General features: G+C 35.7%; 1 protein-coding gene across 3 annotated transcripts; it reads right to left on the reverse strand.

The window, feature by feature from the left end:
• Positions 1-6457: 6457 nt before the first annotated feature.
• LOC113522295 (phospholipid scramblase 2-like) lies at positions 6458-14017 on the reverse strand. Of its 3 annotated transcripts, none has more exons than XM_052892826.1 (6): positions 13979-14017; positions 13385-13596; positions 12612-12808; positions 10646-10837; positions 8889-9047; positions 6458-8074 (listed from the first exon to the last, which is right to left on the reverse strand). In XM_052892826.1, exons 2-6 carry the CDS (start codon positions 13410-13412, stop codon positions 8051-8053), a joined length of 600 nt encoding a protein of 199 aa, XP_052748786.1. In that variant the 5' UTR covers positions 13413-13596; positions 13979-14017; the 3' UTR covers positions 6458-8050. The 3 variants fall into 3 exon arrangements, with proteins under 3 accessions (XP_052748786.1, XP_052748787.1, XP_052748785.1); XM_052892827.1 differs by lacking the exon at positions 13979-14017 and adding an exon at positions 13825-13843; XM_052892825.1 differs by lacking the exon at positions 13979-14017 and having other exon boundaries at positions 13385-13914.
• Between the last annotated feature and the right edge of the window lie 2721 nt (positions 14018-16738).

A 16738-nucleotide genomic window follows, 5' to 3' on the forward strand; every position in this document is an offset into this window, starting at 1 on the left:
AGAAAATACTATAACAATATGCTACGTAAGTTTACTTTGGGTATATCACAAAAATATGGGGATTCGAGCTACTCGATTTCTTTAACCGTTAGAGATAGAAATTTGAAAATAAGCCACAATAAGTAATATGACGCAAAATGTAGATTTTTAAAGAAATGTCAAATTTGAAAAAACTGCAGAATCGTTAATTTGCCATAGAGGTGACGATATGATAAAACCGCTGCTAGAAGTCAAAAATTTGCCATTTATCCTTTAAGATCGACCTTTACCATAAGAAATAATTATGGTTAATTCGTAGTAAATTCTTTACGATGGACTGAAGTCATCAAATTCAAATCATTTCTATTTAAATAGACTTGTTTACAAGCACTTTTAAATCGTCATTTTTTTGTTAATATTCAGCATAATTCGGGTAGTTGTTATTTATTGAGAAAAACCCCCAAAGAAACACAACAGTTGCTCTTTTTTTTATTTTTTTTATTACAACACAGGGGGCAAACGAGCATGCGACTCACCTGATGGTAAGTGACTACCGCCGCCCATGATCACCCACAACACCAGCCGCATTGTAGGTGTGCTGCCGGCCTTTTGAAAAGAAATATGCTCTTTTAAATCACTGTTAACATTACGTATATACACAGTCGTTAAGTGTTAAAAGTTTAGGCTTATAGGCTTTGTTCAATAAGTGTTTTTTAATAACAGTTTTAAACTTATTAAAAGGCAGATCCAAAATATCCTTCGGTATCTTATTAACATTTAATGCCCATTCCCATAAAAGACCTATTAACTTTTTTTAAATGATCCTTCGGAACAGCAAGTTTTTTTTTAAATGGATGATAATGGAATAGTAACCCCACCCGTGCTATCGGTATACACCGGCCGGGCATCAGTGAAGGATGATAGGTGAGGCTGAAGTAGGCCAGTTAGCCCATCGCGACGAATTCAACAAGAATTGTTCACGATGGTTTCCAGGGGGAACCACGTGGAGGTCGACCTAATAAGGTATATTTGGGGCTGCCAAACTCCATTGCAAACAATCCTCCCCCCCCCCCCCCCCCCCACCCGAACAGCAAGTTTGTATTTGTATCTAGTGTTAAGATTAGGTGAAAACTGAAAATCAGCGCTGATCGAACATCAGTCCAGCAAAAGCTGAGTTTGTACCTATTGCCAGGCGCATACGAATACTACACAATATATTTATTAATAAAGAATGTCAATAATTTTATCGCTCATTACTAAGGATCACGAATTGATTCTTAAACTAGTCGAGCTTTTTCGATCTAATTACATGTAAATTAAACCGGTTATATATATATATATATATATATATATATATTAAAATATAGTGTCAGTTCTAGCTGAATATTAATTCTTATGAACGTCTTGCGCTCGCCGTCTATCTATAAGAAATAGACGAATTGATGAACTCATCTCGACTTCGACTTCTCGTCTTGTTTGCTAATAACTTGTGTCTGCATTTAAGAGCTGCTCTAATTAAAATAATGCATGAAACATAATGAAAGATTGTGTCCCAAAAATAAAAACCGACTGTAGTTGTGACAAAAACAAACAAAACTATATTTATGTATTATATATTTATTATTAACTATATTATTTAAACACAATAACAGATTATAAATAAATTATGATTCACAATATATTATGAATCACAATTTATTTATTCTTTATTTATTTTTTAATGCGGTTAGCATTACAAAAAAAAAATGTCTGGTACAAAAGGCGAACTTAATACTATATAGCATTCTCTCGCAGTCAACCTTTGACAAAACAGAAATGTGATTATGCGGTGAAATAATTAAAAATTTATCTTTATTTAATTAGTAAGTGATATGTAGTTATGGCTGTATTTGTTGATTTCACAGATAACTGGACAATTTTCTTTTGAATACAAGCTTACTCGACACCATGCGCAGTATATTATTTCAAATAAAAAAAAATCCAAATCGGTTCAGAACTGACGGAATTATGAGGTTTTGTTACCTCATAATTCCGTCAGTTCTGACTTTCTTTTCTTTCTCATGTCGATTGAATTTGACGTAAAATTTGACGTTTCTTTTTTAAGTCGATCGAAAATAATAGTACATTACTGCAGCGGCCGGCAAGAATAGCATTGATGGACGAACGTGTGAATGTGGGCCGAGGGGAACCCGAGGCACACATACGTGAGTCCATCAATGCCTAGTTGCGGCCAAGGCTTGTATAGTACTTTTCTCAAATAATGCGCGGAAATTATTCAAATTCACGTTATGTTTCATTAAAATTGTGCATTTTAGCATTGAATAGATGACCCAAAGCGTTGTAGGCTTCACTTTCTTGGCGAGTTCGCCGAAATAAGCCAGAAAAACATTTTCGGATAAGGATTTCGATTTTCTTTCATTCTTCCATTGAACGAAATTTTCATAGATTTTCGAATATTTTTCTTTAGAATTTGGCGGCAACAAGTTTTCTACTACGGCTCTTGCTGCCTCTTGAATTTCAGGTGGCGTTAAAATAATTTCATTACACTCATTGTCTTCACTTGAACTCATTTTGTCAAATACAAAAGTATTTAAAACCAATGATGAAGTTGACGAACAACTAATAACAATAGTTTTTTACGCGCCAAAATACTTTTTTTTTCACTAAACAGCTTTCTATATGCAAGCCAGTTCGAAATTTAAATTAAACCTTTGATAAGTTACCTCTTTGATCGTCATGTTGCGGAGTAGAAGATCGTTCCATTTTTAAATTACACGACAAATATGATTTTACATAGTAATTTATTTGGCCGCTAAACACGACACATATGGATTTTCATACAACTATTGCCGGCCGCTGCTCGACCAGTACCGCAAGTTCGATTTATCTCAAAGAAGGTTGTCAAAATAATGCTCAAATTTCCAAGCACGTTTGAGAAAAATAATAATATTTGGCTGTAACGATTATAAAAATTAATTTAGTTATTAAAATAAATAATTAGTAAATAGTACATATCTTCTATTTAATACAAAGCGTTTGAAGACAAATCTGGACCATTTTTCAGCATTTAACAGAATGCAGTTACAGTACTGTCAGTTTTTATTTGATGGGTGAAAATGGTATGGTAGCCCCGCCTGCGCTAACGGGATACGCTGGCGGAGCACCAGTGAAGGGTGATAGATGAGAATGAAAACAGGCCAGTTAGCCCATCATGATGAATTCATCAGGAATTAACCATGATAGTTACCAGGGGGAACCGCGAGGAGGTCGACCTGGTTGGGTATATTACTAGCAATGGGATTCTCAGTCTCCATTACTAACAATCCCTTTCCCCCCCACAATACTGTCAGTTGTCACGATTGCCTAATATTAATATTAACACGACCTTTAACAAATTCAAATCCACTTTTATTACAAACGAGCATGCGGCTCACCTGATGGTAAGTGACTACCGCCGCCCATGATCACCTACAACACCAGCGGCAGTGCAGGTGTGCTGCCGGCCTTTTAAAAAGGAATATGCTCTTTTCTTGAAGGTTATGTTGTCGTATCGGTTCGGAAATACTGCTGCTGGAAGTTGATTCCAAAGAGTGATTGTGCATGGAAGTGCCTTGTGCCTTGGTGGGGTACAAGTGAGGAATGACAGGTAAGAATAAACGGACAGGTAAGCTGGCTCATCGCAATAATTCAGGACAGGATCTGGAATACAGCACGATGGTTTGGACCTAGCAAGAGGAAGTGCTGGAAGTTGATTCCAAAGAGTGGTTGTGCGTAGAAGAAAGTGCCTTGAAAAACGCACGGTGTAAAATACTTTGTATAAATTCTATAGTTTAATTTAATCAGCTTATTAACAGCATCGCATGCATCATCGCACATATGTATAGATTATAAGTGTACAAATCTAGTATATTACTGTAGTCTATCTATTTATTGTATACCTATGTAGTACTGTAGTTTTTATCATTTTTCATTCTTACAGTATTATAATATGATTACGCGTGTCTTTGTGTCCTTTAATCAAGGCAGCATTTTATAATGTAACCATATTATCATGTATTTTAAATTGATATAAATGTATACTTTGTTGGTTGCCCTTAAATAAATACTGTGATATCTTTCGTGTGTGTTTGAGTGGGGCTCTGGTTGGTTTAGATTTACAGTTAAATCCGGTAGGTAGTAATGTGGTAATAGAAAGAAAGAAAGAAAGAAAAATATTTTATTCAGTGCAATGTAAAAAATACAATATAAACAACAAACGAGAAAATAAAAATGAGCAAATAAAATGTACATATAATTAAACTTAATTTACCATAATTAAAAATTAACATAAAATAATCATTTTTACATCCAAAAATGCACTGAAATGGCTCCACTCAGCTTTAATGTATGTCCTAGGTGAACATACAGCTGGTAGGTTATAGGTTTCCAGGAACAACCCTTACAATTTGATTTTTAAATTTTTTTAATTAATTATTAAAAATTTAACTTTCATTCAAATAATTAGATATATAATTATGTTATAAAATATATTAAATATCTAATTATTTTATTTATTAGTTTTATTGATTAATGTTTAGATTTATGTTATAACCAACTAAAGCATCTCAGAGGCGATTATTAGTGGCATGAAATAGCGATGGGCGCTAGGAATATACCAAGTCAAGTTGACTTTACTGAATGTGTGTGCGGCGTGAATTTACTGGGTACAGAGGAATAACACCTGAGTCCTCAGGAATGGCAACACATGGGGGGTATCATGGGCGAAACAGTATACTCTGTTATGTCCATGGTACTGCTCATGTCTATAGGCGACGGTTACCACTTTCCATCAGGTGGGCCGTCAGCTTGTTTGCCATTCTAAGTTCTATAGTTTTAGTTACTTTCACAGTATCATGTCATATGGCATTATATTATGGGGGAGGGCTGCTGACATCGATACAATCTTTGTACTGCAAAAAAGAGCAGTTCGGTCAATATTTAATTTGCCTTCTCGGGAATCTCTTAGAGAATATTTTAAGCAAACAGGTATACTTACTGTTCCCTCGCAATATATATACGAAAACATTATGTATGTACGTAAAAATATAAATCTTTTTAAAAATAACAGTGACATACATAATTTCAATACAAGAAATAAAAACAAATTGAATGTTCCTTGTTATCGCCTTAGAAAAGTCAGTACATCTTTCATGGGGAACTGTATACGTTTTTATAATAAACTTCCAGATGACGTTTTACAATTAAATGAAAGAAAATTTAAGACATATATAAAAAGGACTCTCTGTACAAAAGCATATTATAAATTAAATGACTATTTAAATGACAAAACTGCATGGATTTGAATTTTGTATTAATGTGAATTGTATTGTAAATGTAATTATTGCATTTTTTCTTAAATCAATATTATTTTCTATAGTAATTATTATAATTATAGACTGACGTATCATAAGTATCTGTAACAGATGTATATGAATAAAGATCATTGATTGATTGATTGATTGATATAAAAAAAAAAAAAAAAAAAACTTCATCTCCGTTCCCGTGGTTAATTCACCACGATGAGCTAACAGACCTGCTTTCATCCTCCCTCACTGGTACCCCACAAATATATATCGATAGCGCTGGCGGGTGACCTTTTCTCACCCAAATCTAGTAAAAATTAAATATCATTATCACTTTAATGCTTGGGGGGGTAAAGAATTATGAGTTAGGGGGTTTGGGGGTCTAACAGCTCCAATACTGGTGGGGGAGAAGGGATTGTTAATAATGGGTGTCTACTTATTATATCATCTTCATCATCACCATCATCATCATAGCAGCCGTTAACTGTCCACTACTGAACATAAACCACCTTCATCAGGGGGGGTTTTAATTCATCACACATGGCAGGCGAGTTTGCAATCGCGATTAGACTTTGGTGATGTTTTAAGACTCATTATGTTTGATGAATACTTTCTATAAAGATTTGCATGCTATTAAATATAGCGAAACATATTGAACAATAAAAAAAAAAACAAACTGTAACCTCATATTGTTAAGAATGTATAAGTTTATGCTTTTGCCTACTCTCAATCTATGATAATAAAAATAATATATATATAGATATTATCTGTGGAATAGGTCGCCGTTGCTTTTGAATGTTCTGGTTATAAGTTTTTATTTCTTTATGTATATTTATATTTTTTCAATAAAACTGCATTATCAGTTACTAAATAACTTAATTTACTAAATAATAAAATAACTTCATTTAATTTTGGCATTTGTGTTATTATTTACAATGGCTACTGATGATTCAAAAGTGGGAGATGGTTCAATTTGCCATACAATTTTAGAGAAAATTAATGCAATAAATGAAAATGTTGTTACCAAGCCTCCGGATATTCATGATTTCACTATTATAAAACCTATCAGCCGTGGTGCGTTCGGCAAAGTATTTCTTCTCTCTATCTGTGGAATATAAGTGAATAAAGAAACAGCATTATAAAATTATTAGTTATTTTATTATAAATAAATATCCACAATAACACATATTAATTAAATATGTTTCTGGCAAATAATTATTATTATTAAGAGAGACTGCTATCCGTCCCTCGAGCATTAAGCTGTGACGCCACCCATGAGAAACTTATTGTATAAAATAAATAGAATATACTCTTTTATTATATTCATAAACATTATTGTTTATTTAAATACGAAATACACAAGAATTGGATACCAAAACATTTTAACATGCGTTAAAAACAAATTAAGTTAATTACTACTACCCTCACGCCTTCGCTTGCATCTAGTTATAAATAAAATAACATGATTTTAACTAAACGTGAAGAACTTACTGTAGCTATTTTGGGACAACGGACATATAGGACACATTTTACCCCAGTCAAAACCAATTAATTACTATATCCCGACTTTTAGTTATGTATTCGATTTCACTTGTTTATTACTAATTTAATTAGAGTGAACTAAGACCGTGTCAAGCTTTTGACAGATCTTTTAATCATCTCCACAATATGGCCGCCTCGTCTAGTGTTGCCATCGCACAAACATAACATTGATAAACATTATATATATTTAAATACGAGGTCTGATCAAAAAATAAATGTTATTTTAATTTTTTTCAATAAGTATTTATTTATTCATCAATAATTAAAAGGCAGGTCAGTTAGGCCACCGTGATGAATATATCTGGAATAGGGGGAAAGGGATTGTTAGTAATGCAGACTGAGAATCCCATTGCTAGCAATATACCCAACCAACTCGACCTCCTCGCGTTCTCCCTGGAAACTATCATGGTTAATTCCGGATGAATTCATCATGATGGGCTAACTGGCCTGTTTTCATTCTCATCTTGTCCCCTTCAAAGTAATCTCCCCCCAGATATAATACACTTATGCCAGCGTTTTTTCCAATCCTCGAAACACTTCTAAAACGCGCTTTTTGGTATCGCAAACGGTAGGAGCCGAACGATATGCCAACATTATCAGCAACCTCTCTGATAGTGATTCGACGATTATTCAAAATCATTTTCTTCACTGCTTCAATGTTTTCATCGGTTGTGGACGTACTCGGGCGACCAGGACGAGCATCGTCATTGACATCTTCTCGGCCTTCCTTAAACCGGTTATACCACGATTGAATTTGTGTTCTGCTCATAGCAAACTCGCCAAACGCCACAGTTAACATTTTAAATGTCCTTGCGCATTTAATATCATTTTTTACACAAAACTTAACACAGTTTCTTTGATCCATTTTTTCGAATAGCAAAAAATCGAAGAGCACACCAAAACACGACTAACCTTTTTATCTGTCAAAAACAAACTGACAATCTAAAATGGCTGATATTGCCAACATATATAACAGACATGTGTACCAACATAACAGAAAAAAAAATGCGAAAATCGAACATACGTAACTTACGAAATTTGAAAATAACGGTTATTTTTTTATCAGACTTCGTATAACACCGACGACAAGGCGAAGGTATAAAATAGTAGACATATTTAAAGAACAACAGAGAGTCAGCAGTCTTCACAATCAGCACACATTCGTCGACTACATAATGGACACATCCTCAGATCTCGTAGAAAAGAAAATCCTGAAATAAAGAGAAAACATCACAATATTAGTGGTACAGCAGAAACGCACAGTAAAAGATTCCAAACGAGTAGGTATGTAATATTTTTTTTTCCGGATTATAATGAAATGGTAGCGCAGGCGCTAACGGTATACGCTAGCGGGGCACCTGTGGGGGATGATAGGTGAGGATGAAAAGGCAGGTCTGTTAGGCCACCGTGATGAATATATCTGGAATGGGGGGAAAGTTATTCATTTTAGATATTTTTTCAGATTTTCTAAATCAATTTAGAACTGACGGAGTTATAAGGTAACAACTATAAAAAAATATAACTAAATTGAGAAACAACCTTTTTCGTTTTTTTTATGGGTGAAAATGGTATGGTAACCCCGCCCGCGCTAACGGGATACGTTGGCAGAGCACCAGTGAAGAGTGATAGATGAGAATGAAAACAGGCCAGTTAGCCCATCATGATGAATTCATCAGGAATTAACCATGATAGTTACCAGGGGGAACCGCGAGGAGGTCGACCTGGTTGGGTATATTGCTAGCAATGGGATTCTCAGTCTCCATTACTAACAATCCCTTTCCCCCCACCTCTTTTGTTTTGAACACTGTCGAAAATAGTTTTTTTTTTTTTCTCTTGGAGGCAAATCTAACTGAATCGCTATTAAACACCAATGTCAAATTTGACGCCATCTTTTACTGACGCGTCGTTTCTGTTGCGTCCTTCTTAGACCTAGCTCCTCTAAGCCCCACCAGCCCAAGTCGCCACCCGTTCTAAGCTTTTACTGGTTGCTACACTCCAATAAGACTACGTATAAACGTTACTCACTATTAGAAAACAGGCTCCTATAACAGCTGCCTTGTAGCGCACGTCCAAGTCGAGGGGGAAGTGAATCTCGTAGGAGTCTATGTCGGTCAACAGCTCCTGCAGCATTCCGTTCCACTTCTTCCTGATTACTCCGATCTGCCTCTTGTCCAGTGTTAAAATCTGCAACAATGGTATACATTCCTTTAAAAATTGGAGCTATCTTTACGATGTATAACCCGTCTTTGCATAATGTTGGAAACCATCATAACATTGAATGCCCAAAATTTATTTAAAAGAACATGTTCACTTTAAGTTGATCGTGTCTGGGTACCTTTTTAATGTCCATTGCAGAAAAAAAAACGTAGCTGTCAAATTTATTTTTTAACCATTTTCCTTTAATTTTGAACATGAACTATATCACCTTGATTTATTTCACCAATAAAAAAATAATGCAAAGAAGGGTTAAATAATACATTAAGCTTGATTTTGAGTTTCACTTTAGTCGCATCTCCAAGACGTCATTTTTGTCGCTAGAGGAAGTCTGTACAAAGATACATTCAAGCCCCTCTTTCACTATGAAGACGGAATTGTTATTCGTCTATTCCTAGTAAACTCATCAAGACAGAAATGACTTCATCTTCACTTATCAATACTCATCAGCTACAACGTTGCCAGCTTATGAAGTTTTTTTTTATTTGATGGGTGAAAATGGTATGGTAACCCCGCCTGCGCTAACGGGATACACTGGCGGAGCACCAGTGAAGGGTGATAGATGAGAATGAAAACAGGCCAGTTAGCCCATCATGATGAATTCATCAGGAATTAACCATGATAGTTTCAAGGCAGAACCACGAGGAGATCGACCTGGTTGGGTATATTGCTAGCAATGGGATTCTCAGTCTCCATTACTAACAATCCTTTTCCCCCCACAAGCTTATAAAGTTATACAATAATATGTGGCTAGTAGTTAGTTACAGTGTCACTTCACTCCTCACAGCGACAGTCATCCCACTCATGTTCTCCATCTCAATGCTGTCCCCTCCCAAAACTATCATAATTAATTTGTAGTGAATTCATTACGTAGAACCCGAAACGAGGATATCCGCAAAAGAACCAAAATAACCGACCGTGAAGCAATTGTGTTTGCATGGCTGTGTTTCGGTTTGGAGGGTGGGATATGGCGTGAATTTACAGGGTACAGAGGAATAACACTTGAGTCCTCAGGAATGGCAACGCAAGGGGGGTATCATGGGCGAAACAAACAGTATACTCTGTTATGTCCATGGTACTGCTCATGTCTATAGGCGACAGTTACCACTTTCCATCAGGTGGGCCGTCAGTTTGTTTGCCTTTCTAAATTGAATAAAAAAAAACCGACATAGCCCAAAGGATAAGCATGCTGAAGTGGCAATGGATTTGTCACATAGCGCGAAGAACCGACTACCGATGGGGTATAAAGGTTCTTGAGTGGCGACCACGTACGGAGAAAGGCAGTATAGGACGACCTCCCACTAGACGGAGTGACGACCTGAAATGCGTTGCAACGAGTCAGTGGATGCAGGTGGCTCAGGACCGTTCTTTAGGACAGTCTATGGGGGAGGCTTATGTCCAGCAGTGGACAAATAATGGCTGATATGATGATGATGATGAATTCATCACAATGAGCCGCCTGACCCGAGTGCACCCTCACCTATCTTCATTCATTGGTGCCCTGTCATCTTCACGTCATTAAAAAACCTCCAATAGGAGTGGAATTCGAAGAAAAAGAAGGTACATACGTCAAAATCACAGATGCCGGTGCGGCCGATAGGTCCCTTGATCTTGAGCACGGGCCGGTCGACGGCATCGTTAATGGTGAGCACAGGTTTCAGGAAGGTGGATTTCTGCCGCACCACGCAAGCCAGCGTCCCGCAAACAGACACGTCCATCTTGTCCGGTCCGAACGTGAATGGACGGCGAAGGGTGATCACCTGTAAATTTTGGTCTTTTTTTTTATATGGATGACATGAAATGGTAACCTCTTGTAACCTCCATTGGTTTACGCTAACAGGATACCTGGGAGCCGGGTCGATCGTGCCCATACTAAATTTATCTGATGAGTATCTCGGAATTCAAAAATGCCTTTCTGCTATTTTTTTTTATACAACTTAGAATGGCAAACAAGCTGACGGCCCACCTGATGGAAAGTGGTAACCGTCGCCTATAGACATGAGCAATACCATGGACATAACAGAGTATACTGTTTCGCCCATGATACCCCCCATGCGTTGCCATTCCTGAGGACTCAGGTGTTATTCCTCTGTACCCTGTAAATTCACGCCATATCCCACCCTATAAACCGAAACACAGCCATGCAAACACAACTGCTTCACGATTAAAACACGAATGAGACAGAGGTACCCAAGCAATCGACTTTTGTACAAAGTCTCCCTCTGGTAATCTAATGCGAACTACCAGTCCATTGATAGCCTGTCAAGTGGACCTTCACATGGTTCCCCTTGGAAACCATAGTTGAATTCCAGGTGTATTGACTAACTGACTTGACTTTTTATCCCTCACTGGTGCCCCGCAAGTATATACCCTTAGACAGTGGCGTAACAATAGGGTGGCAGGGCTGGCAAAATGCCACGAGCCCCCGACCCAAAGTACCCCGGCTCAAAAGGCCGCAAGCTCAGATTTTTTTTACATTGTACCTGAGTATTTTATTTTTACTGATAGAACCCCATCAGGATTTGCCACAGGCCCCAAATGGTATAGTTACGCCACTGCCGTTAGAGCAGGTGGAATTACCATTCCTATATCATCCATTAAAAAAAAATTATATCTATATAATATGATATCTATGATCGTACATGGTATTCGAATAATAAAATATCGATCTTTCTGGACACTTCACCATTGAACAATGTCGTATGTTCCATAACGAAATATTTAAAAAACAAAAACAAAGACTATCAAGATTATTGTTTTGTTTGTTTTGTTGTTTGTTATTACTTTTATAGCAGTATTTCTCTTTCTAGCCCAAATTGTTGTTGATTCGCAAAGAGGGTTTTTTTTATGGATGATAATGGAATGGTTACCCCGCCTGCGCTATCGGTATACACTAGCGGGGCACCAGTGAGGGATGATAGGTGAAGATGAAAGCAGGTCAGGCCTATCGTGACGAATCTCACAAGAATTAACCACGATGGTTTCCAGGGGGAACCACATAGAGGTCGACCTGATAGGATATATTGTTAATAATGAGGCTGTTAGATCCCATTATAAACAATCCCTTCCCCCTTCCCAAAGAGGGTTGACGTCAGGCAGGTGGCCGGTCGTAAAACTAGAAGCCAACACTTTTTGTAATATGGATAGGAAACATATTACGCCGACCCCAAATACTAATTGGGATAAGGGTAGAAAGATGATGTCTTCTCTTTCTATCAACGGACTTCAGAAAGAAACATGAGAGCCAGAAACATGAGTTACCATATTTATATCTTAATTATCATTAAACGAGCCATGCTGCTTTAAATCTAAATACTTTTCAATCGACTTCAAAAAAAAGGAAAAAAAAAGCAAGAAATTTAACATTTGTGTTACGACGAACAAAATCTATTTATATAAGCAAGTTTTTAATTAATTTATTTATTAATAAATTCAATATCAAATCATCTTTATTTTGTTGTTTACATTATATTATTTATTTACTTGTTTACAAGCACTTTTAAATCGTAATTTTTTATGTGTACACTCCCTCACCTCTTTGTTTTCCATATCAAATATGTCAATGTGAAAAGAGCGCTGGCTGCCGCCCAGCATTGCGTTGAGTACACTCGAATCCTCCTTCGCGTACAGCAGCTCGCTGCCATCAGGAGCTAGCACCTTGTACTTGTTCTTTATCAGCCTCGTCTTCTGTCGAACCAGTATATGATTCAACGCGATCAGATGTCTGATACCTGAAACATATTCACAACTAGCTAAGAATTAAATTATAGATATTAAATTATAGTACAGAGGCATTACACCTTTCTCAGGAATGGCTACATATGGCTACCACAGGGAGACTTTGTACAAAAGTCGATTGCTTGGGCACCTCTGTCCCATTCGTGTTTCAACCGTGAAGCAGTTGTGTTTGCACGGCTGTTTCGGTTTGAAGGGATGTGGCGTGAATTTACAGGGTACAGAGGAATAACACCTGAGTTCTCAGGAATGGCAACGCATGGGGGGTATCATGGGCGAAACAGTATACACTGTTATGTCTATGGTACTGCTCATGTCTATAGGCGACGGTTACCACTTTCCATCAGGTGGGCCGTCAGCTTGTTTGCCATTCTAAGTTGTATAAAAAAAATACTAAAAATCCCTTTCCCCCTAAAATTACTAAATACAAGAGTTAACAGAAGGCACACGAGTCATAAGACATTACAAGCGTCCATAGATAATAACGCCCGCTTACTATAAGGCGGGCCGTATGCTTGTTTATCACCGTTGTGCACAAATATTAACCCCAAACAAATTAAGTAGGTACTCACCTAGTGGTGGCAATTGTGATTCTGCCATAAGTATTGTTGAACGTTTAAAATCACTACAAATATATATAATGTAAACACTTCTCTGACATAAATAGGTATATAGATAAGGGATATTATTACTAATGCATTTAAGAATCCATTAAAGTTATTTAATATCTCATCACAATATATATTTATTACATTCCAAGAAACTTACTCTCAGGCACTCTGCTCTGATTGTAGAATAAATCATACAATTAATTCATAAATAATACTCATAGAAATAGTAAATAATTAAAAATATAAGTGTAACTAGTTTTCAGATATTAAATAAACAAGTACAATAAGCGATAAACATATAACGTATCGCCTTTCTAATATTATTGTATTTAAATATTAAGATTTCTTTTGTTAACGTAAGGTTTTATTCTACACATTGTTCAAGTTAATAACTGACATACTTCAATGCTAATTACAAAGCCAATTAATTATCTATACACACAGTACACTGCCACATTTTTTTATTTATAATAAACAGAAAAATATTTATTATTTAATTTAATAATATAAACATATATAATATCAAATATGATAATGGGTAAACACAAAATATACAAAAAATGTAAAATGCACTAGTACGCAGCGAGAACCATGTATTACTGTTTGGAATTACACTCGAGTGTAGTGAAGTGAGCCAAATATCAGTCCAGTGTGAAGTAAGCTGTAGTTCTAGGTGGGCGGGACGGACTATAACTATAAAATATAAACTTACGAACTTAATGTAATTGCAAGGTCATCCAAATATGATGCGAAATGCGACTACTCACAAAAACGATGGCGTGAAATTAAGTATAAGTTAATAATAATAAGTTAATACAGTGTTCAGCATATGATATCCGAATGTACAAAATACAAAACACAAAGGGAAGTATTGATACAAAAATATAGTCTCAATAGACAGGAGTTTGGTGTATTTTCAAATATACTCGCAGAACCATATTCCGGAATGGCAAAATCTTTAATTACTATATTTTTGTATCAATAATTTCCTTTATTAAAATAGACTACTAAGATATTATGTATTATTTATTTATGTATTTATGTTTTAAGTATGTGAGGTATTTTTTAAGATTAGGGTATGATGAGGCTGACATATCCTTTCGGGATAAAAGCCTCTAAATAAAAAAGATAAAAAAAAATCTTTGCCTTAGACACTCTTGTCTCTATGCCTATCCCGCAAGGGATTTAGCATTAAAATAGATAAATAGATTGGTAGTATTGTTAAAAAATGGTTGTATTTGTTTTTTTGTGTGTGGCAACATTATTTTATTTACCGCGTTTTTTGCTGCTTTTGTCGTTGTACCTACCTTTTTTTAATGCGTGTATAACCTTTCAATGTATTGAAAATAATTAAAAAAAAAATGTTTATTTATATTATTGAACGATTTGATTTTGTGAACGCCACAAAAGAAGAAGAAAAAAAAAACGATTTGATTTCCTAGTTCCCCATGACGTGTCCTCCCGTTCGACGAAATCTCTTATCCTCAAAATCATTCCTTCACACTCATCTACGCGCTATAGTGGATCTTTTACCGTCCATGCTGCTAGATTGTGGAATTCTCTTCCCATATCTATCCGTATATATATATATATATATATATATATATATATATATATATATATATATATATATATATATATATATATATATATATATATATATGTGTGTGTGTGTGTGTGTGTGTGTGTGTGTGTGTGTGTATGCGTGTATTTATACAATTAAATATAATGTTATTAGTTTAATTTTGACTAGTTTGCTTAAAAATTGTCACAATATTGTACACCGCTCTATCCGCTGACATTGATGCTCCTTTCCACTTTGGGTGTTGCTGGAAGAAAACTGTTAGAGTTAAGCTCGCCTTTGTACATTTGATTACCTCTGTCATATTCTTATAACTGGTGTGTACAATAAAGAATTAAATAAATAAATTCTAAACAAGTATTCCATACTCGACTAATTTAGTAAAGTTGTCCGTAGGTAAGCTCCTGTAAATGAGTATAAATTTATAACGTTTTTTTTTTATGGATGATAATGGAATGATAACCCCGCCCGCGCCATCGGTATACACTGGCGGGGCACCAGTGAGGGATGATTGGTGAGGATGAAAAGGTTGAATTCGTCACGATGGCTAACTGACCTGCAGTTAGCCATCGTGACGAATTCAACGATAAATTAGTCACGATGGTTTCAAGAGGGAACCGCGTGGTGATCGACCTGATAAGGCATATTGATAGCGATGGGGACTAACCTCCCCGTTACTAATAATTCCTTCCCCCCTTGAATTAATAATGATTGGTGTCCATGTGAAATCAAAAATAGTCGACTATGTTCACTGTACCGCGGGTACAAATAATGTACAATACAAACCATCAGGCATGTTTGTATCAGCAAATAGATTGAAAATAAACGGCTATTTATAACGCGTCCACAGATCCACATGGAATAGATGCCGCTACCGTAATTTTTTGCGTACTCGAAGTCTAGTTAAAATTCTCTCTGACTTCTTTTCAGTTGAAATCTTAATATTTTATTGTTCATTAGCTGTTGCCCGCGACTACGTCCGCCTTTCCGTTGTTTTTCCTAAATTAAGTAACCTATGTCCTTTCCCACGGTTCAGTGGTTTTGATGTAACAGACACATTTCCCTTAACTGCTTTGCTCCTATGGATCGTAGCGTGATGAAAAGTATACTATAACCTGCCCAGGAGTATGAAGAATAATTGTAGTAAGTTCCATTAAAATCCGTCGAGTAGTTTTTGCTTCTATAACGAACATACAGACGATAGATAGACAAAAATTTTATTGAATGCATTTTTGGCATCAGTATCGATCACTAATCACTTCCTGATAGTTATTTTGTAAATATATTTCATGTACAGAATTGACCTCTCTACAGATTTATTTTAAGTATAGATTATTTTAAGTACCTATAGATTAAAGTAAATATTTACTAATAAAATATTAGTACCGATTATAATTACATGTTAAAAATTCCTTCTAATTGGCATATCATTGTTAGCCAGATGTTGGTAAATAATTTAAATTTAATAAATAGTTCATCTCATACTACCTATCTCATCTATATGCATCGTATCTATGTGTAATAAACGAATTGCTAAATATTTCAACGCTTAAGCAATGAATACGAGTGTGCCTTAAGTGAATTTGACCATCAATTTTTCTATCGACTACTTCAAGGTATGATGTAAAGAGAGTTATGTACGATCAATCTAAAGAGGCATATATGTAGTATGTACTCTTAATAAAATATATGCAGTATAAGTCCGGATAATTTAATGTTCGGATAATCCGGAA

Source organism: Galleria mellonella, unplaced genomic scaffold (assembly GCF_026898425.1).
Source record: "Galleria mellonella isolate WM207_F2 unplaced genomic scaffold, CSIRO_AGI_GalMel_v1 utg171, whole genome shotgun sequence".
NCBI lineage: Eukaryota > Metazoa > Arthropoda > Insecta > Lepidoptera > Pyralidae > Galleria > Galleria mellonella.